This window comes from Simochromis diagramma, unplaced genomic scaffold (assembly GCF_900408965.1).
Source record: "Simochromis diagramma unplaced genomic scaffold, fSimDia1.1 OVJJ01000197.1, whole genome shotgun sequence".
Lineage (NCBI taxonomy): Eukaryota > Metazoa > Chordata > Actinopteri > Cichliformes > Cichlidae > Simochromis > Simochromis diagramma.
Window position 1 is genome coordinate 739,049 of NW_024386935.1, and position 22,076 is coordinate 761,124.

Consider the following 22,076-nt stretch of genomic DNA (forward strand, 5'->3'; position numbering starts at 1 on the left):
ATGTTTAGCCGCATGTTCTCCTTAAATTGCTGGCTGTCTGAGTGGTGTCCCAGAAACGATGTGGGCTTCATAGATAATTGGCAAACCTTCTGGAGGAAACCTGGTCTTGTTAGGAGAGACGGCATCCATCCCACTTTGGAAGGAGCAGCTCTCATTTCTAGAAATATGGACAAATTTATTAAACCCCCCAAAATATGACTATCCAGAGTTGGGACCAGGAAGCAGAGTTGCAGTCTTACACGCCTCTCTGCAGCTTCTCTCCTCCTGCTACCCCCCCAAAAACCCATCTCCATAGAGACTGTGTCAGCTCCCAAACAGACAAAAAACAAACTAAAAACCAGCAACAAACAACTTAAACATAAACAATTACAAAGAAAGAACAATAAAGTATCCACATCTGAACCAAAGAGTAAAACAGTGAAATGTGGATTATTAAACATTAGGTCTCTCTCCTCCAAGTCTCTGTTAGTACATGACTTAATAATTGATCAACAAATTGATTTACTCTGCCTTACAGAAACCTGGTTGCAGCAGGATGATTATGTTAGTTTAAATGAATCAACACCCCCAAGTCATTCTAACTACCAGAAATCTCGAAGCACAGGCCGGGGGGGCGGTGTGGCAGCAATTTTTCACACCAGCCTATTAATTGAATGTGACAGGTGAGACCTGGAGACTTGGGACCGCCCCTGGTGGGCGGAGCTGGTCTTCGCTCCTTTCATAAGCGCAGGTGTGGGCAATTGGGTATTCCTTTGCAAACCTGAAGCTGCGAGTGCTTGGTCCGAGTTGGGCAAGTTGGTGTTTCTTAACTATGAAAGTCTGATACGCGTCCTCCTAGTGATGGCCAAATGAAGCTTTCCGAAGCACTGAAGCTTGTATTGAAAAATGGTTCATTACTCGAAGCTTTTCAACACAGTCCTCTCCGGTGACATCTGGTGGCGAATATTTTGAAGAGCAGCTTGAATCTGCAAAATGAAACGGACTGCTCAATCATCACTGCTCACTCAAGAGTGGAGTTCTCTCTGATATTGGGCCACCGTTCCGTTGCTTTGAACATGTAATTGGTTTTGTTTTCTCGATTGGGGGGCTGAAAAAAATGTAATGCGTATTTGCGTAATATATTTTGATCAATAAACTTTCCCTATTTAAACATGCACTATGGTGTGGCCTTTCTTTGCTCATAACTCCTTGATGTTGGTAAATACAATAAGTGAGCAATATATACATTATACATATGATAACGCACAGCACATTATGGAGTATGTCCCTGCTGTGGAGTCCTGCCTCCATCTACTTGTCATTTAATCACTGGACAGCTGGACAGGTTCATACAAAATATTAGATGAGGCCAATTGTCCTATACATATTTTTGACCTAGGGGTGGGATTGATTGTGAACTGGAAAGGGAAAATGCTTAGGGGCTGAGTACGGCTGCATCGTTACTGATTTGTAGAATCATTTTGATTCGATACAGGATCCGATTCAATTTGATTGGAATCTTGAAAGTTTTGCCTCAGTCAGAAATATTACAATTCTGGTCATGTATCAGTATATATCCATAATTTCGTATCTATTAAAAGAAAGCTGACACATGTGAGACTTAATTAGAGATGTAAACAGAGAGTTATGAACCTGCAGCTGCAGAAGCCAGCGAAAAAAAAAGAGGCAAACACAGCGCGGACCCGACGACGCACCAAAATCTGACTCTGACGCGTTGGGTCCGCGCTCTGTGTTCACGTTTGTATGCAGAATCCGTAAACCTGCTCCCAGTTACTGTTTTAGCTGTATGGTGTTTGACGACATGTTGTGAGGTTTAACCTGAGATGCTGGCGTTTCAGGCATAATAACGTTAATTTACAAATCGACACGGGATTGTAATGAATCAATATCACTTTATTCAATTTAGCATGGATTGTAATCAGAAAAGCAATAATCAAAACCCACCCCTAATCAAGAACTTGCAAAGTAAAAACATGATCTGTGTCAGGTAGCCCTTTTGTTATTTACAGTTAAAAAGAGGATTAGTGTTACTGTGCGCTGGCTGAGTCTGTTTCTTTTCTTAGAAATAGTTTCTCCTGCCTTGGAGAAAATCCACTTGCATGGAACAGAAGAGGCTGTGGAGTGCAGGAACCACACTGCAAGCTGGTAGATATGCAGGTATTCCTGGGTCCTGCAGACTATCACCTAAAAACAATAAACAAAATGATTTTCTAAACTGTAGCAATGTAATTTACGTATAGTGTCAAATACATTTTTGTAGTCTTCATCAGCTTTAATTCACATGGAAGTGTTCCTGAAGTCACATGCTGTAATGATATTTACATTATGAAAACATGATTTTGGACATTTCAAGTTTTTCACTTCGGCAGATAAGATGAATTGAGCAAAATCAACTCAAAATATTCCCACACGCCAGAACGTCCTCTTTTCCTCGCTGGCTCCATATCTGTCAGTGGAATGATCACCTCTTCGCTCTCTGTCACCATCAACACACTCCACGAATCCCGTGGATGATTCACTTCCTTATATCCGTTTGAATCAGGTACCGAAGCAGTTACGTGCGTAATGAAGCTTCGGACGTCACTGGTCACGTGACTTTTGCCAAACGAAGCAAGCCTCGACACAGTGCTTCTGAACCAGTGTGTTGTTTTTTTCGACACACGCTCCGGAGCGTCAGCTTCAAGCGGGCCATCACTACGTCCTCCCCTAAACTTCTGTTAGAACGGTAGGTTACACAAAAATGTACCACTTGAGCTCTGGCTGTTGGCAGAGGTTTACAGTTATTTGCACCCTTGTAGGTGGGAAACATTGCTCCCGTGAGAACGGTATAGTGGACTTCATCGCCACTGACCCACATTTATTAGGGTGTGACACGAACTTGTGGACAGGTAACAAAACCAATTCAGTGGAGGAATATTCCTGTGTTTTATTGTCCAGCTAGTGATCTCCTGCCTTTTATTCACAGAGTACAGAGCTGCTGCTTTGCCAGGTGGATTTCTGGCTGCGGGCAAAGGACCCGACACATCAGTGTGTTTTAAGTTGTTTTAAACTGGTGTAAGTCGACAGACTGACTGCTGCGGCTGTCGATGGTTTTGTTTTTTTTGTTTTACTTTTTTCTGTATCAGTAGGCACCACAGATATTGATTCGCAGGCGGTGAAGGCGCTGCAGGGAAAACAAATCCTTTTTTTGTCTCCCCGCTCTTGCATGCACAGCGGGGGGCCCGAGTGAAGACGGCACCGAAGATTTGCCTTTTTTTTTCTATAGTGTTTTACCCATTTGGGGTCATGTGTGAGTTGCCGTCCATTTTTAACCTGTGTGCTATGTCGATTTGTTTTTAAACTGTTCCCCGCAGCGCTTGTCCTGTCTCACGGGCAATCGTACAGTTTTATCGTTTTTAATAAGGTAACGTTTTTAATTGTTTTTAGGTGCTGCTGTTACACTGTTTCTTTTATTTTGTATTAAAAATTAAACTCTTTTAAACTGACTGTGCGCCTACGGCTCTGTCCTATTTTAAATAGGTACCTACCACGGGTCACATAATGAAAGACCAAGACAGACTTTTAATTCATTTGAAAGCCTGATGCTTAGCCTCGTCCACCCCAGCTGTAAAACTCAGAAACCAGTCTTACTTGTTATCATCTATCGTCCACCTGGGCCTTACACAGAGTTTTTGTCTGATTTCTCAGACTTTATATCTGATTTAGTTCTGAGCTCAGATAAAATAATTATTGTGGGTGATTTTAACATCCATGTAGATGCTAAAAATGACAGCCTCAACATGGCATTTAATCTGTTATTAGACTCAATTGGTTTCTCTCAAAATGTAAAAGAACCCACCCACCACTTTAGTCACACTCTAGATCTTGTTTTAATATATGGCATAGAAACTGAACATTTAACAGTGTTTCCTGAAAACCTTCTCCTGTCTGATCATTTCCTGATAACATTTACATTTACAATAATTGATTACACAGCGGTGGAGAGTAGACTTTATCAAAGTAGATGTCTTTCTGAAAGCGCTGTAACTAAGTTTAAGAATATAATCCACCCACTGTTATCATCTTCAATGCCCTGTACCAACATAGAGCAGAGCAGCTATCTGAACGCTACCCCAACAGAGGTCGATTATCTTGTTAATAATTTCACCTCCTCACTACGTACGACTCTGGATACTGTAGCTCCTGTGAAAACTAAGGTCTCTAATCAGAAGTACCTGACTCCGTGGTATAATTCTCAAACACGTAGCCTAAAGCAGATGACTCGTAATCTGGAGAGGAAATGGCGTGTCACAAATTTAGAGGATCATCATTTAGCCTGGAGAAATAGTTTGCTGCTTTATAAGAAAGCCCTCCGCAAAGCCAGAACATCTTACTATTCATCACTGATTGAAGTAAATAAGAACAACCCCAGGTTTCTCTTCAGCACTGTAGCCAGGCTGACAAACAGTCAGAGCTCTTTTGAGCCAACAATCCCTTTAAAGTTAACTAGTAATGACTTCATGAACTTCTTCACAAATAAAATTTTTATCATTAGAGAAAAAATTACCAGTAATCATCCCACAGATGTAATATTATCTACAGCTACTCTTAGTACCATTGATGTTAAGTTAGACTCTTTTTCTCTAATTGATCTTTCTGAGTTAACTTCGATAATTACTTCCTCCAAGCCATCAACGTGTCTTTTAGACCCCATTCCTACAAAACTGCTCAAAGAAGTCCTGCCATTAATTAATGCTTCGATCTTAAATATGATCAACCTATCTCTAATGATCGGCTATGTACCACAGGCCTTCAAGCTAGCTGTAGTTAAACCTTTACTCAAAAAGCCATCTCTAGACCCAGCAGTCTTAGCTAAATATAGGCCAATCTCCAACCTTCCTTTCATATCAAAAATCCTTGAAAGAGTAGTTGTCAAACAGCTAACAGATCATCTGCAGAGGAATGGTTTATTTGAAGAGTTTCAGTCAGGTTTCAGAGCTCAGCACAGCACAGAAACAGCTTTAGTGAAGGTTACAAATGATCTTCTTATGGCCTCTGACAGTGGACTCATCTCTGTGCTTGTCCTGCTAGACCTCAGTGCAGCATTCGATACTGTCGACCATAATATCCTATTAGAGCGATTAGAACATGCTGTAGGTATTACAGGTACTGCACTGCAGTGGTTTGTATCATATCTATCTAATAGACTCCAGTTTGTGCATGTAAATGGAGAGTCCTCTTCACACACTGAGGTTAATTATGGAGTTCCACAGGGTTCAGTACTAGGACCAATTCTGTTTACATTATACATGCTTCCCTTAGGCAGTATCATTAGAAGACATAGCATACATTTACACTGCTATGCAGATGACACCCAGCTCTATCTGTCCATGAAGCCAGATAACACACACCAATTAGTTAAACTGCAGGAATGTCTTAAAGACATAAAGACCTGGATGGCCGCTAACTTTCTGCTTCTTAATTCAGATCAAACTGAGGTTATTGTACTCGGCCCTGAAAAGCCTAGAAATATGGTATCTAACCAGATTCTTACTCTGGATGGCATTACCTTGGCCTCCAGTAACGCTGTGAGGAACCTTGGAGTCATTTTTGACCAGGACATGTCCTTCAATGCACATATTAAACAAATATGCAAGACTGCGTTCTTCCATTTGCGCAACATCTCTAAAATTAGAAATATCCTGTCTCAGAGTGACGCTGAAAAACTAGTTCATGCATTTATTACTTCCAGGCTGGACTATTGTAATTCATTATTATCAGGATGTCCAAAAAACTCACTGAAAAGCCTTCAGCTAATCCAAAATGCTGCAGCAAGAGTCCTGACAGGGACTAGAAAGAGAGAGCATATTTCTCCTGTTTTGGCTTCCCTTCATTGGCTTCCTGTTAAATCCAGAATTGAATTCAAAATCCTGCTCCTCACATACAAGGTCTTAAATAATCAGGCCCCATCTTATCTCAATGACCTTGTAGTACCATATCACCCTATTAGAACACTTCGCTCTTGCTCTGCAGGCCTACTTGTTGTTCCTAGAGTATTTAAAAGTAGAATGGGAGGGAGAGCCTTCAGTTTTCAGGCCCCTCTTCTGTGGAACCAGCTTCCAGTTTGGATTCGGGAGACAGACACTATCTCTACTTTTAAGATTAGGCTTAAAACTTTCCTTTTTGCTAAAGCATATAGTTAGGGCTGGACCAGGTGACCCTGAATCCTCCCTTAGTTATGCTGCAATAGACATAGGCTGCCGGGGGATTCCCATGATGCATTGAGTTTTTCCTTTCCAGTCACCTTTCTCACTCACTATGTATTAACAGACCTCTCTGCATTGAATCATATCTGTTATTAACCTCTGTCTCTCTTCCACAGCATGTCTTTTATCCTGTCTTCCTTCTCTCACCCCAACCGGTCGCAGCAGATGGCCGCCCCTCCCTGAGCCTGGTTCTGCCGGAGGTTTCTTCCTGTTAAAAGGGAGTTTTTCCTTCCCACTGTCGCCAAAGTGCTTGCTCATAGGGGGTCATATGATTGTTGGGTTTTTTTCTCTGTATCTATGAAGCGCCTTGAGGCGACTTATGTTGTGATTTGGCGCTATATAAATAAAATTGAATTGAATTAATCATAGTTTATTCCCAGTTTAGATTTTTAGTTAGTTTATCTCAGTGCGCTTTTGCCTTTGTTTTTTCCGGCCTCCAATAATTTTTTTGGTAAATCAGATTCCTGCCTTCAGCATCTTAAATAAGCTCAAGGTCTGCTGCTGAAGCCCCGTGACGTTTATCTTCCTTCTGGTCCTGATGCCCCTGAAATAACTGAATTGCTTTCAGCTGCCCTGCCAGCCTCTCTTGTACTGTCCCTTGGGCCTGCTGAACCAAACCCCCTCTGCAGCAGAGCCACAGACCACACCTCCCTCATGATTTTTTTTGGGCTCGAAATTTAACATTTTTCTCAAAATAATCACTGACTTTTAATGACTCCTAATACTACTTTGGATTATCGTTATCATTAAGGTCTTAAAAGCCATTATTAATATTATTATTATTTCTATTTTTTTCTCTGTTTTTTATTTCTTTTTCTGAAGAAAAGCATTTTTTTTACCCTTCAGCCGTAAAATCCTGATTAATAGGTGTGTCTACTAATGAGCTCAGGGGTAGCACTGGTAGGATACAGGAACCCTGTGACAGTTAATGTGTTTCATGAGGTTTTGCAAATTGAATTGACTGTTGTTGTGATTTATCACAATATAAATAATACTGAATAAATGGCATTCTGCGCCTAACCTGTCACTGTGTATTTAGCCTAAGGAAAAAGTAAGTCTATGTCAAAAATCAAATAACACATTGCGCCATATTGTGAAACATGCTAATTGCAATCACCCCGCCTGCACAGTATTACCATCTTTCTGTGACTGTCTTGTGCAGGTACAAAATGATTAATGACCCTGCAGGCTGGCTGAATGTGGACAAGGACACAGGCCTTATTAAAGTGAGAAGATTCATGGACAGAGAAGCTCCTTTTGTCACAAACAGCAGATACATCGCAAACATTGGTGCATGTGATGATGGTAGGTGGGAGTTCAGACTGCTGCACACTATTATCATCATTTGACTCCCATACACAATGACCACTGATATGATTTTATTAAATTACAAGTGTCTGAATAATTACACTGGTCAACAAGAGTTTTGCTTCTGGGATTCCTTCACCTTTACTTCAGGAACTTTCACTTGCTGAATAAGAATCTGAAAACTGTTTTTGTCTAACACATCCTGGTTTACAGTATGATGTTCCAAGTACTGAACAACGAAGATGACTGGACAGAAACAGCAGCGCGTTTCAGCATTTAGGAAATACGTTTTGTTTCAAGAAATATGTTCTGTCTTTAGAAATAAAGTGAAAAAAAAGTGAAGCTAAAATTAGGTTTGTCCTGAAATCTGTGAACTCATACTTGACATTGAGCTCAAAAGGAAACTGAGGCCAACTAAATGATGAGTTTGTGAAGCATTCATGCAACCAATATCAGGGAAAATTGAGTATGATGGGTGAATACTGTTGGTTCTCACAAAAAGAGAGATGTGCAGTACAAGCACAAAAAAGGTGCCTCAGACAGGTTTCAGCTGACTGACCTCATTTTATTTTGAGCTGAATTGAAAGAAATATATTTTAACACATCTGCGGTATTGTCATCTAATTCGCTTCCATAATAAAGACATTAAAACAGTTTTCATGAGAAATTATTAGAAATCAATACTTTCTGTTGATTATACTATTTTGATCTTCACAAGTATTGAAACGATGTGTATCTTAAAAAAAACAGAGGCTCAAGCTTAAATTGGATATCACATCTGAAATCAGTGTAAAAGCTGCAATAGCTGGTCTGAAGTTCCCAGTAGCAAAATAATAGTGATATGAAAGTGTGTTATTGCCCTGAAGTTTTTTTCTTCTCCTTAAACAAAATTCCAGTACAAACTGATGTCCCTTGGATGCTCATAGCTAATAACACTGTAGCCCTTAATTGCTCTGCCTTTATTTGTTTATGTTTAACAGCCAAATGTTAGTTATAAGAATCAGTCCAGAGCAAAGTTTTTGAGCAATAATACAGATTTTATTTAAATACATTTTGGTCTCCTGATGTGTTTGTTCTGTGACCAGATGCTGTCCCGGCTACAGGAACTGGTACTCTGATCATTCTGCTGGAAGATGTCAATGACAATGCTCCATTTATTGAAGAGCGTGAAATCACGGTGTGTCTTATTTCCAATAGCTCAAGAGTCGTTTTGTGTTGAACTTGTCTAATTGTGGTGCAGGATGGGTGTGTTTGTAAGATTTCCAACTACAGGATGGTCATCAGCATGAAGAAAAGCTTCACTGTGACTTTGTTTCCTCAGGTGTGCAACAAGGATCCAGCTCCTCAGCTGCTGTCAGTAACAGATAAAGACGGACCAGAATTTGGACCTCCCTACTCGGTGTCTTTACAGGGCATGTCAAAGACCAACTGGACCGCTAGGATGAACGACACCAGTATGTAAACTGCTAACATGTGACAAGTACAAACTTATGCTGTCCAATAAGATGGCCAGAATTTGAAATATTTTGGTACATAAATTTCACTGATATTTTATCAGCTGTGTTCTTTTGCGATAACAAAAATATTTCCTGTTGTGAACATCAGGGCTGCTTCCTTCCAAAGGCTAAAGTTTAGCTCATACATGATTCAGTTTTCATCACTGAGATTAGAGTGATTGGTGCTTGTGTGAGGAGAGTGAGTACTGCCAGAAAAGAAACCCTAACACAACATACTTAAAAGAAGGATGATTGGCTTTATTGAGATGTCTCATTTTCAAAAATATGTAACAAAACAAATCCATCAACACAGAACTATAAAGCTACATTTCTGCTGTCTTGTTTATTTCAGGAACAGGGGTCATCTTAAATTTAGGCACTGAGCTGCCCAGTGGAGATTACAGTGTTATACTAAGAGTGGCAGACAAGCATGGCCTGGAGCAGGACAGCATCATCAAAGCTGAAGTTTGCCACTGCAAGGGCAAGGGAGCAGAGGCGACATGCACAGACCGTGCTATAGGTGGCAGCAACCTGCCCCTTATCCTCGGAATACTTGGAGCCATCCTGCTGCTCGGTGAGTCACACATCTGTAGTCTCAGGTCAGAGCATTTCTTTCCTTTCCCAGGTTTTGGTTGGTTACTGTGTGCTAAACGTTGTGCTCTGTGTTCAGCACTGGTGCTGCTAATGCTGCTGTTTGCAAAACAGAGGAAAAAGGACAAAAAGAAGCCACTGCTGCTAGATGATAGTGTCAGGGACAACATCTATTACTATGATGAAGAAGGAGGTGGAGAGGATGATCAGGTAAATGGACACATTTACACGATTACACATTTACACAAGTACAAAGTAATCAAAGCTGCACACGCAGGAGCAGAAAACCTTGGAAAATATGTCACTGTGTTTATTGGAGTACTGGAGAATTCTGCCATTGCCGTTCCCAAGCCTGGATGAAAAAGGAGGGGAGTTGGGTGAAATGCCAAAAAGAAAAACGGAGAGTTTTAAAAGGCTGATTAAATTTGCTGTATTATTTCAGTGATTTGACCCAGGCCTTTTAGTGATAGAAAAGTATGAGTACACAACAGGCCTAAAGCAGTGAGTGGATGAAGAGTGTGGATTGCAGAAGTACAGCATAAAATATTCCATATAATAATGCATCATTAAATCACTTTCTATCAGGACTATGACTTGAGTGTTCTCCACCGTGGTTTGGACAACCGGCCTGAGGTGTTAAGAAGTAACGTGGTGCCAAACTTCATGCCTGCTCCTCAGTACCGGCCTCGGCCCACCAACCCAGAAGACATGAACAACTTCATTGAAGATGTGAGTGAGATTCTAAAGTACCTTGAAACTTACTCAAGCATGGTTACAAGATTTCACTTAAGTGGGCTCACCACCCACGGGAGGTACCATAGGGGTTAAGGTGCATTGTGTGTTGGATGGCTGTTACGTGTGCAGGCCCTGGCAGTCTGATCCCTGGCTGTTAAGACTGGCTCTGAGGACATGATGGAGTTGGTTGCGTGGTAAGAAAGGAGCCTGAGCAAGTGCATGAATTTAAAAGTTTAATCTGGTTCACAACTTGGAACCAGTGTCCTGGAAAACAGCTAGACTCTACTCTAGTCTGGAATTTCCCTTGGCAACATGGCAAGCAGTGACGGGTCCTGTTTCACCTTCCCACTGTCACCAGAGGCTTGTTCACAGGAGGTCATCTGATTATTGGGGTTTCTTTCTAATATTGTAGGATTAACTTGATAATTCCAAGTTTCTTGAGTACTACTGTTTTTGTTCTGATCATGAAATGCTGTACCAGCTCTTTATGCTCTAGAGTATTCCAGAATGCCTAAACAGCTTACATGTGCTTTGTCACACTTGGAGAAAGCATTTTGTGCCTTGTGGGCAGTTCTTTTCAAATGAAGGTTTTCTTGGGGGAACTGTGGCTCAGGAGGTAGAAGGGGTTGTCTAAAAGTCATAATCATGGCTGGCTTCCTGGCTCCAGTCTGCATTTTCAAAGGATCCTTGGGAAAGACACTGGACCCTGATGTATCCACTGTGAGTGTGTGAATGCTAGACAAGGCACTTTAGTACAGATAAGGTTTGTATGAATGTTTTTGTTATTGGGTGAATGAAACTAGGTTTCCCCCTGGCGAGGTGTTTAAGGCATCTCCTACCAGGAGGACGCCCTGGGCACCAGAGAGAATGAGCTGGAGATGGTGGCTGATGAGGGAAGTCTGGGCTTCTCTGCTAGCAGACGATAGAGGCATGGATGTGGATAGATGTGTACGTCAGTTGTACGTCATGTCTGGGCTTTAATAACTTCCACATTCATTATTCTGTTATCTTTATCCAGGCTATGTAAGGTAACCAAAACAAGTTGTGTAAAATTTCTAGAAAAGTTATCTTTGCTCCTCCCTCAGAACCTGAAGGCTGCAGACAACGACCCAACAGCACCCCCTTATGACTCCCAGATGGTATTTGACCACGAGGGAGGTGGTTCTGATGCAGGAAGTCTCTCCTCTTTGAACTCTTCAAGTAGTGGAGACCAGAACTATGACTGCCTCAGTGAGTGGGGCCCTCGCTTCAAGAAACTGGCCAACATGTACGGAGGAGGAGAAGATGATGATATGCTGTAATCATACCACATGGCATGGCCTCATGTTTCATTCAAAGCAAGCCAGAAGGGACTTTCAACTACACATTAGTGTTTTGTCTTGTTTTTCATAGAAATATATATATGCATTGTGGTTTGCCTTCTCACTGAAATGCCATTATCAGTTATCAGCCACTGCTGAGAAGCCAAAGGATGAGCGCTTTTGTTTTGTTGTTTTTGAATTTCCTGTTTTGATTGCATTAGGCTCTGTGTGGCTTTTTTACATCCCTGTTTGACCTGCAGGCTGAACACATAAATACTTTGGAAGTTTTCTGTTGAATGAGTGCTGGAGCCATGTGTTGCCTTTTTCATAGGGTTTGTGTTTCTGGTCTCTATCTGTTTAATAAGTACTCTTGTGTATTTTCATTTTTTCATTTGAACACAATAACACACTTTAGTTCCTGATCAGCCATTATATATATCCGTGTGTGTCATTTCCTGTTTAGGTCAGTTATGTTTGTTTGGGCAGTCATTTGGTAAGTTTGCAGTTCTTTGCCTGAGTTTAGTTTTGTTTCTTTGACCTCTTTTATGAGCTCAACATTTATTACTTTTGTAAATATAATTTTTGGGTTAAATAAATGGAAACCCTATTTTTCTGATAATTCCTGTGACTCCTCTCGTCCATCACAGACAGTAATCTAACCTTTGATAAACAGATTAATGCTGTAATCAAGACCCGTTTCCTTCACCTCTGGCTACTTGTAAAAGTGAAGCAATTCCTCTGTTTTAGAGACTCTGAGAGAGCTATCCATGCTTTCATTTCATCTCACCTCAACTTTTGTAATAGTCTTTACTCAGGTGTCAGTCTGTCATCAGTTAGCTGCCTGCAGCTGGTCCAAAAAGCTGCAGCATGCTTACTAACTGGCACGACATATCTCACATACTAGCATCCTTACACTGGCTGCCAGTTAGTTTTTGAATTGATTTTAAGATTTTATTATTCGTTTTTAAGGCGTTGCACGTGTTAGCACCCTCATAACTTTATGATCTTTTAAATTGGTACACTCCTGCAAGATCACTGAGGCCTGCAGATCAAATGCTCCTGGCTGTCCTGAGGTCCAGATTAAAGCACAGAGGCCTTTGCTGTGACTGCTCCTAAATTGTGTAACAAAGTGTCCCTTCATGTCAGGGCCTCCTCAACATTAGACACTTTCAAAACGCATCTGAAAACCCACTTTTATTCCCTGGTTTTTCAATCAGAATGATTTTGTACTACTTTTGTCTTTTTTCTTACTCAAATCTTCTCATTTCATGCTTCTTTTTCTTATTTTTTTGTCGTGTATTTATAGAGATAAAAATCTTTTTTGATTATCTTAAATGTTGTTCAACAGTTGTTTTAAATGTGCTATACAAATAAATTTGACTTTAACTTTAATACGACTGGATTTGTGTGGTCTCTAATTTCATGTGAGCTTGGTTCTGCCGGAGGTTTCTTCCTGTTAAAAGGGAGTTTTTCCTTCCCACTGTCGCCAAAGTGCTTGCTCATAGGGGGTCATATGATTGTTGGGTTTTTCTCTGTATCATGAAGCGCCTTGAGGCGACTTTTGTTGTGTTTTGGCGCTATATAAATAAAATTGAATTGAATTGAATTTGAATGGAGGTCTCGCTGACACAAAGTACAGGTTTTCATTTTGTGAATAACTTGAAAATCTTAGCTCAAACAGCTGCAAAACCGATTTCCCCAGCATGGAGATGCTGACGGTGACATTTAACGTATTTTATCCGATAAATAAACACTGTAAAATGTATTTACCCCCCAACAGCCCTTTTGAATGTCTCCCTAGTATGGCCACAAGACCTCACTCTTGGAGCACTTTTTTTGCCACATGTATCGCAAACGACGTCTCAGCTGTTTGTGGAGGTAAAATAAGTCCGCACATGACCCCAATTACGCTCAGCCATAGTTGTGAGTAGTGATGCGCGAATCATGAACGAATCGTTCAGTACTCGAGAATCACTTTACTGACTCATGAATCATGATTCACAAGCCCAACTGACTCACTGACTCATCCCTGTTGCTGTTAGCAGCAATGTATCTAGCTTATAATTAAAATTGTGGAGAAAAACACAACATCACAGCAGAGAGACTGGATGTGATGTCAGAACCCTCTAAATCTTGTAATTTACAGATGGTAAATGGCCTGTATTTGTATAGCGCTTTACTAGTCCCTAAGGACCCCAAAGCGCTTTACACATCCAGTCATCCACCCATTCACACACTGGTGATGGCAAGCTACATTGTAGCCACAGCCACCCTGGGGCGCACTGACAGAGATATTTAATTCCAATGATTTGACTGCATCATTGTGTCTTTGAGTTATGACCCAAACTCTCTATCAACTTTGTGAGAAAAATTCATGTGTGCCCAGGTGTATGATGTGGCTCTTTGCGGTGACACAGTAAAAATTGTGGCTCTGTGACTGGTTGGCTGCCCCAGCCCTGGCCCTTCATGTATTTCAGTAATGTCTTTTTCTCCCGTCTCCTCCTCTCGTTTACATGTTTTGCCCTTGTGACCCATCCCTTCTGTCACGTGTGTTTCCCCCCAGCCATCATGTTCTGTTTGTGCGTCGTTATGTCCATGTCTCATCTCCAGTCACCTTTTCCCTCTGTATGTATTCACAGTGTACGTGTTCCTCATCGGTTCGTCATGCTAAGTCTGCGTGTCTTATTCCGTCATGTGTCATGTATCACTCCAAATCTCACTGACTTTAACTAATAATAACTGTTTTCTGAGTGTTATGTCTAAAAGGTATTGCACAATCGCCTCTAGTAGAGGATCAGGTTTGTTTTCCACTGATAATGGATTTTAACATGACTGACCAAAGATTGTGGAGCACGTCCATGTAGGATCTTATAAATACAACGAGCAAACTTAAATGTTTTAAAATGTTCAAAACTTAATATATTATATTTCTGAAGTATGACGGAAGGAAAAGGTTACATTATTTCATATTTTAAAAAAAAAATCCAATTTCATATGATCAAATTTATGTCAAAAAGTTCATATTTATTCTCTCCTACGTCATGTGTGAGTACTGTACTGTAAATGTCATATATATCAGATGATACTGATAACCTAATGCTAATTGCAATAACTTTGCAGAGGTCTCTAGGCCTCGACTTTTATGGAGCATGTGAAGTTTGGGGCAGAGTGGACAAAGAACAGTTTCTCAGCAGGTTCAACAGGTTGCTACAACACAGGCCGATGAAATATTGCACTCACTCATCCAAACTGGCAAACATGTAACATACACCCTAAGACTGATCCTGCTTTTTACTCCTTTGCTATGATTTAATTTGATATTATGTAGCCTTGGAGACAGTTTTCATAGATTAGAATGTTAGATTCCTGTGATGTCATCAATGCCCGATGTTTTGTTTTAATGTCTTGTGATAGTTCTAAGTGCAGACAAAGTCAGAGTTCAAGTGAGTTTAGTCCAATTTTGAACCAGTTTCTGACATGTGGTCAAAATCTTGGCCGACCTTTAGCACACCACGTGTTGTGGGTGTGCGTAAATATCTGGGTGAGTAAAGTCTCCTTTACCTGTTAAATTCAATTTGTTTGGTCTCTCTGTAGAGGACTTTGAAGAAGACATTAAGCCAGACAATATTGTGTTTGACACATCGCCTGATCATCCAGCATTTCTATGTGTCAAATTCATCGATTTTGGTGTTGGAGTCCCCTTTAGACCAGAAGCAGTCACACGAAGAAATGGTAGGTTGTCAGCCTCACTGTTTAAATGTCCTTTCCTGCCCACACGCTTAGTGTCCACATGAATTCCTTACCATGAATAATTACTTTCTGGATTTTAGGGACCAAATCAGCCGCTGTAAACTGGCAGGACTTTAATGCCACCACAGCAGATTGCGTCACAGTTTTGCAGCTGGGTGCGGTGATGGTTTGGCTGGTACGTCACATCATCCCTGATGACAACAACACATCTGAGATGCACACTGACATTTCAGAGGGTAGAAACCTCAGGACTCCCTACAGTTTCTGCAGAGCTCCAAAACCTCCTCTTGTCATGGTCCTGGGTCATTTTGACCCAGCGTTTTGTGTTTCCTTGAAGTTCATTTTTGTGCCTTGTGTTTATTCTGATTTTGTACTAGTTTAGGGTTGAACCTGAAGTTTGGTGTATATTCAGCCCTACCTGTGTCTGTCCTTGGTGCTCTGTTCGTGTCCCCGTGTTGTGTTGTAAATCAGTCTGTGTGTTTCCTGCTTTACTTTGAAGTCTCGTGTTCTGGATTTCCTGTTCTATTCTGAAGGTCTGTGTCTGTTGTCATTGTGTTCAGCTTGTGTCCTCCAGTCATCATGTGTATTCAGATCAGCTGTTCTTCCCTCCTATGTGCGATTACCCGATTACCTTGTGTGTGTATATAGTGGGTGTCGGTCTGTGTTCGTCATCGGCTTGTCTGCGTTTCTTGGTATCCTGTTCCTTAGTCTGCGGCTCTCTGCCCCACACCCCTTTTGTATGCTCTCAGGTTTGTCATTTAGTTCTCCCAGTTTAGGTTTCTTCAGTTGTTTTCTCATGCTTCGTTGTCTGTTCTGCCACTGTCACCTGTAAATAAACCCTCACTCATATCATCAGTCGGCTGCCTGCATTTTGGGTCCTCCTTTTCCTCCAACACCACACGGCTCACCCTGCCAGCCGTGACACCTCTGCCACAAACAGAAAGATCAAAAATGTGCGCTGGGAGCTTCATGGCATGGATTTCTACAGCCAAGCAAATCTATATGTATGTGGCCAAGAACCTCGTGTCAGTTAGGTCAGCTAGTGGGAGGGCAGAGAGGGCAGCCTTTACATTATTTTATTGTGGAGTGACAGGAAGTGCCTATGAGCTTCTAATCAGGCAGAAGTATTGACAGAAAATATATCAAAGGAAATACATTGATGAAAATCAAAGAAGAGAAATATTTATGTGATGTTCCATTTTCCTGAGAGCTGATTGGCTGTGATGACTCCTTCAAGTACTACATGCTACTTTGTCCTGCTAGTTAAGCCTGCTGTCTGTCCTCAGGCCTCCTCCTGTTTCACTGCCATATATCCATCACCAGAGGGATCCACTGACCTGCCTGCTGACATCAGAGCACACCCCTGTGTCATGTGACCTGGCTGGAGTTGCAAAGCTGGACTCAGACCTCAGGAAGAAAGAGTCAGTCAGTCAGTCAGTCAGCTGGCAGATGACACAGTGCTCTTCCTTAAAGATGTTTCTCAGGTTTCAGTTGCAATCAGCACCCTTGAGTCTTTCTCCAGAGCATCGGGCCTCTTCCTAAACCTCAGTAAGTGTGAACTGCTACCAGTGAACAAGTGTACCATGTCCTATGTTTCCGGTATCCCAGTGAAAAGTTGTGTAACATATTTGGGAATCGTTATTACCAAGGATATGAATTCTAGGAACGCTCTAAACTTTAACCCTATTATCAATAAAACTCAAAATGTCCTCAACAATTGGTTGCAAAGGGATTTGTCCCTAAAGGGTAGAACACTGCTCACCAAAGCCGAGGGTTTGTCTCGTCTGACCTATGCTGCTCAATCTTTACATGTCAATAATTCTACATGCAAATCTGTTGATAAAATATTATTTATTTTTCTGTGGAAAAACAAAGTTCACTACATTTGCAAATCCGTAGTTATGAACAATTATAACAATGGTGGCTTAGATTTTATAGATTTCAGCTCCCTAAATTACACTTTCAAAATAAATTGGATTAAAAAACATCTCAGCTACTCTGCAAGTACAATATTCAGAAAATCCCAATTAACTCTCAAACTTTCATCAACAAGCTCTTTTGGCATAGTCCTTAATCTATAAACATAACTTTTCTTCACAAAGGTTTTATATTTGGAACAACTGTAACACTAATTACAAGAATAAGTCGCTGATCTTTGAAAACTGGTTTAATAATGGTATTCTTCTGGTGAGTCAACTATTCAATACCGCGGGCTTATTATACAGTTCCTATCCAGATATAACATCCCAGTATCCCCAAGGGAGTTTTGTATTGTTTTTGATGCCATACCGTCTGGTCTGTCCATGTTGTTTAGAAATACCACTGCCTCCCCACTCCTGTTCTTGTCCCGCCCTGTCCTGAGAGGCTCCTTTAGGTCAGGTTTGTTTCTCCTCTTGTAAAGGTGTGAATTTGTGGAAAGATATCGCTAGTTTCATCTCTAAGAATATCTTATCAAATGTTGTGCTTTTTTACCAAAATGTGTTATTTGGTTACACTGACTTTAGTCGAAAAGACTCGAATGCTTTTTACCTCATTAATCTGATTTTACTCCTCGCCAAATACCACATCCATAAATGTAAGTTCTCAAGCAAGGAACCTCAGTAGTAATATACCTATAGCTATCTTATCATGTCAGAGGCCAACAGAAACCATGTCCAACAGAGTCTCCAAAGGCTTTCCACCTTTCTCTTTACAACCTGCTCTTTATATCTGCATCTCAGAGCCCAACTGAAACCAAGTCCACCTATATAAAAACACCCCATCAGACACACAGTATTTTCCTCAGCACTTCACAACTGCCGCAAGGTATATCGTTTTAACTTTTTATTTTTTCACCTGAATGTGCATTGGAGCCGACTTTGCTACCCGCACAGAGCGTTTCTGACAGTCGGGCGCTGCTTATACAATAGAGAAAAGCAACAATACAGAGTGTTTCTCTGCTCCAAGAAATCCGAGGGCCTTTCACAAGGTAAGCATGTCTGTTATACCCAGGGCATAAATGTCTGTATGTCAGTGCTGATTATTCAAACCCTGTTTAAAATGTGACACATATGTTGTCCGAAAACAATTCCTCTAAATTTGCAAAGTTACTGATTTAAAAAATATATATTTTCCAATTTTTAGTTGCATGTCAAACATATGATAGACTCTTGAGCATATTTGTATAGCTAAATTCACAATGGTATAACCGTGCTAAATAAAAGAGGCCCAAGCACCAATGCACTCTAATCCACTCCGCTAAACTGTATGTTGATAAGTACATGAAGCGTACCTCTACCTCTACAGCTGAAAACAGTTTGTATCCGCACTCTGAGGGTCTGCTGAATTGTTTTTAATACGGCACTTTTTGGCGAACAGCAGATGATGAAATCCTCTTTATTGTAGAAACTGTCCCTAAGCTATTGTTGCTCATACTTACTGAGGTCCCTAGCTACTTCCTTACTATGTCAGTAAACTTTTTTGAAAAGGAAGCTGTTGTAGATTTAAAGAAACATCTTAACTGAAGCAAAGGCAAAAAAACTGGAATGAATTTTATGTGACTGTTCATATTAATAATGACTTTAAAACATCCATCCATCCATCTTCATCCGCTTTATCCGAGGCCGGGTCGCGGGGGCAGCAGCCTAAGCAAAGAGGCCCAGACCTCCCTCTCCCCAGTCACCTCCTCTAGCTTATCCGGGGGAACACCAAGGCGTTCCCAGGCCAGCCGAGAGATATAATCTCTCCAGCGTGTCCTGGGTCTGCCCCGGGGCCTCCTCCCGGTGGGACATGCCTGGAACACGTCACCCAGGAGGCGCCCAGGGGGCATCCTTGTCAGATGCCCGAACCACCTCAGCTGGCTCCTTTCAATGTGGAGCAGCAGTGGCTCTACTCTGAGCCCCTCCCGGATGGCCAAACTTCTCACCCTATCTCTAAGGGAGAGGCCAGCCACCCTTCGGAGGAAGCTCATTTCTGCCGCTTGTATCCGCGATCTCGTTCTTTCGGTCACTACCCACAGCTCGTGGCCATAGGTGAGGGTAGGGACGTAGATCGACCGGTAAATTGAGAGCTTCGCTTTTACACTCAGCTCCCTCTTCACCACGACGGACCGGTGCAGCATCCGCATCACTGCAGCTGCAGCCCCAATCCGTCTGTCGATCTCCGGCTCCCTTCTCCCATCACTCGCGAACAAGGACCCCGAGATACTTGAACTCCTCCACTTGGGACAGGAACTCATCCCCGACCCGGAGTGGGCACTCCACCCTTTTCCGGCTGAGAATCATGGCCTCAGATTTGGAGGTGCTGATCCTCATTCCCGCTGCTTCACACTCGGCTGCGAACCGTTCCAGTGCGAGCTGGAGGCCCTCACCCGATGAAGCCAACAGAACCACATCATCCGCAAAAATCAGAGATGAGATTCTGAGGCCACCAAAGTGAAAGCCCTCCGCCACTTGGCTGCGCCTAGAAATCCTGTCCATAAAAATTATGAACAGAACCGGAGACAAAGGGCAGCCTGGCGGAGCCCATCACCCACCGGGAATGAGTCCGACTTATTGCCGGCAATGCAAACCAAGCTCTTGCAACGGTTGTATAGGGATCGAATGGCCCGTAGCAATGGGCCAGACACCCAATACTCCCGTAGCACCTCCCACAGGACACCCCGAGGGACACGGTCGAATGCCTTCTCCAAGTCCACAAAACACATGTAGACTGGTTGGGCAAACTCCCATGCACCCTCAAGTATCCTCGAGAGGATAAAGAGCTGGTCCAGTGTTCCACGACCAGGACGAAAACCGCATTGTTCCTCCTGTATCCGAGGTTCGACTAGCGGACAAACTCTCCTTTCCAGCACCCTTTAAAACACTTAACTCTAATTTCTGTGGTTTATTTTAAGTTTACAGAATATAACATGTGGTAAGACGACGAGTTTTACTTCTCACTGTCCGTGTTATGTGTATCTATTTATCATGTATGCTACTTTGCTCTGTGGACTGTAAAATGTTTCATTGCGTTCATGAAATAAACCAGACTTTCACCGTCTGCATCTTTTACTGTTTTTCTGCTTTTGTTCACTCCAAGTTTGACAAACCTACAGATATCCAGAGTTAACTCACTAACAATGTGGAGCAGTCTCAGTGTATTTAGCTGCTTTTTCCCTGAACACAACCAACTGAGAGAAACGCCTGTAGGCCTCACTTTGGTCATTTGAACGCTGAAGGAGATTTGTTCCATAGACACATACTAGTGTTTCCTGCACTACTATGTTCTATTTAAATCCAGATTCCTTTTATAGTTTGCAGTGAAATTTGTTAAACCGTTGCTTAATGGGGCAGAAGTACAAGTCACTCTTTACTAACACATTTGTAGATAAGTTTATTGCTGAACAACACAGCTAGCAGTCTCACACACTCTTTAGGTTTTTCAAGTTATGTGTGTAAGGGTTTAGTCTCTCAAACCTTACCCTTTTCTCCCCAGTATCACAACAGTATGACTCCCAAAGTACGGCTCAGTAAACAACCAATGATTCTAAAGCCAGAACAGAAAGATACAGTTGGAAGATGAATGATTGCGTTTTTATGATGCGTAGTAAAACTACCCCCTCTTCTTCTTCTCTGTGTTGTTCGTGTGTGTGTGTGTGTGTGTGTGTGTGTGCGTGTGTGTGTGTGTGTGTGTGTGCCTTAGAAGTCAAATAATACATTAGCCATTGGCCTGACTATGAGGGAAGCTGGGCAGAGAGTCCACCCACATCTAAGCTGCTTCACAGTGGCATCTGTAATACAGTTTTTTCTGAATGCTTAAACCCTAACTGTGATTCCTGTAGCACGATCTCTAAAACTATTCAGACTTATAACAAAACCACTCACTGAGTTTGCAAAACTAAAAGCACAAAAACTGCTTTGCACTCAGTTTGCAATGTTGTAACACACACTTTGCAAAACTGTAGGCACAATTCACGGCACAACACTCAATTACCAAATTTCCAACACACTCCTAGCAAAAGTATACACATGTATGGCTATCATTAACACTAATTTGCCAACTGTCTGGCACACTTTCACATGTGAATACTTTTTTAGATAATCAGTTCACTTTGCAATCAGCTTAAGCACTATAATCCAGGTAAGCTGTGTGTGCAGAGTACAATGGAGGGAGCAGAAAGAGTGAGAAGTAGAGGAGGCCGAGGAAGAGGACGTGGAGGTGAAGAAGTAGGATGAAGAGGACGACAAGGACAAGGAGGAGCAAGAGGAAGACGAGGAGGGGGGAGAGGAAGATGAGGAGGGGGGAGAGGAAGGGTAGGAAGAGTAAGAAATAGAATTGCTGATGACATCAGAGCTACAATAGTGGACCATATAATCAACCGTGGAATGACCCTGAGGGTAGCTGGCCAACGGGTCCAGCCTAACTCGAGCCGCTACACTGTAGCAAGTACCATAAGGACATCTTGAAATGAGAATCGGTTAGTACAGTCACTTCGCACAAAGATTTGTAGCACTGCCATATGCCAATGAGAAACACACCAATACCATTGATGTAAAAATACTGAAATTGTTACTTTACAGAATTGCTAGATGACCAGATGCTGGGGGCAGAGGAAGCATGTTCACTGCAGACCAAGTAACCCATATAGTCATTATGGCGATTGCAAATAATCCTATACTTGGAAATAAACA

The 22,076-nt window shown here is 41.8% G+C and overlaps 2 protein-coding genes across 2 annotated transcripts in view; both read left to right on the plus strand.

Moving 5' to 3' along the window:
* The window catches only part of LOC120736835 (cadherin-1-like), a 271,472-nt gene that overhangs the window by 202,958 nt on the left and 46,438 nt on the right, over positions 1-22,076 (plus strand). The gene's annotated exons all lie outside the window — the stretch shown is intronic.
* On the plus strand, positions 7,309-13,068 carry LOC120736841 (B-cadherin-like). Its single transcript, XM_040037179.1, has 7 exons — positions 7,309-7,550; positions 8,639-8,730; positions 8,875-9,007; positions 9,402-9,623; positions 9,720-9,850; positions 10,226-10,369; positions 11,461-13,068. The coding sequence occupies exons 1-7, from the start codon at positions 7,346-7,348 to the stop codon at positions 11,674-11,676; spliced, it is 1,143 nt and encodes a 380-aa protein (XP_039893113.1). The 5' UTR covers positions 7,309-7,345; the 3' UTR covers positions 11,677-13,068.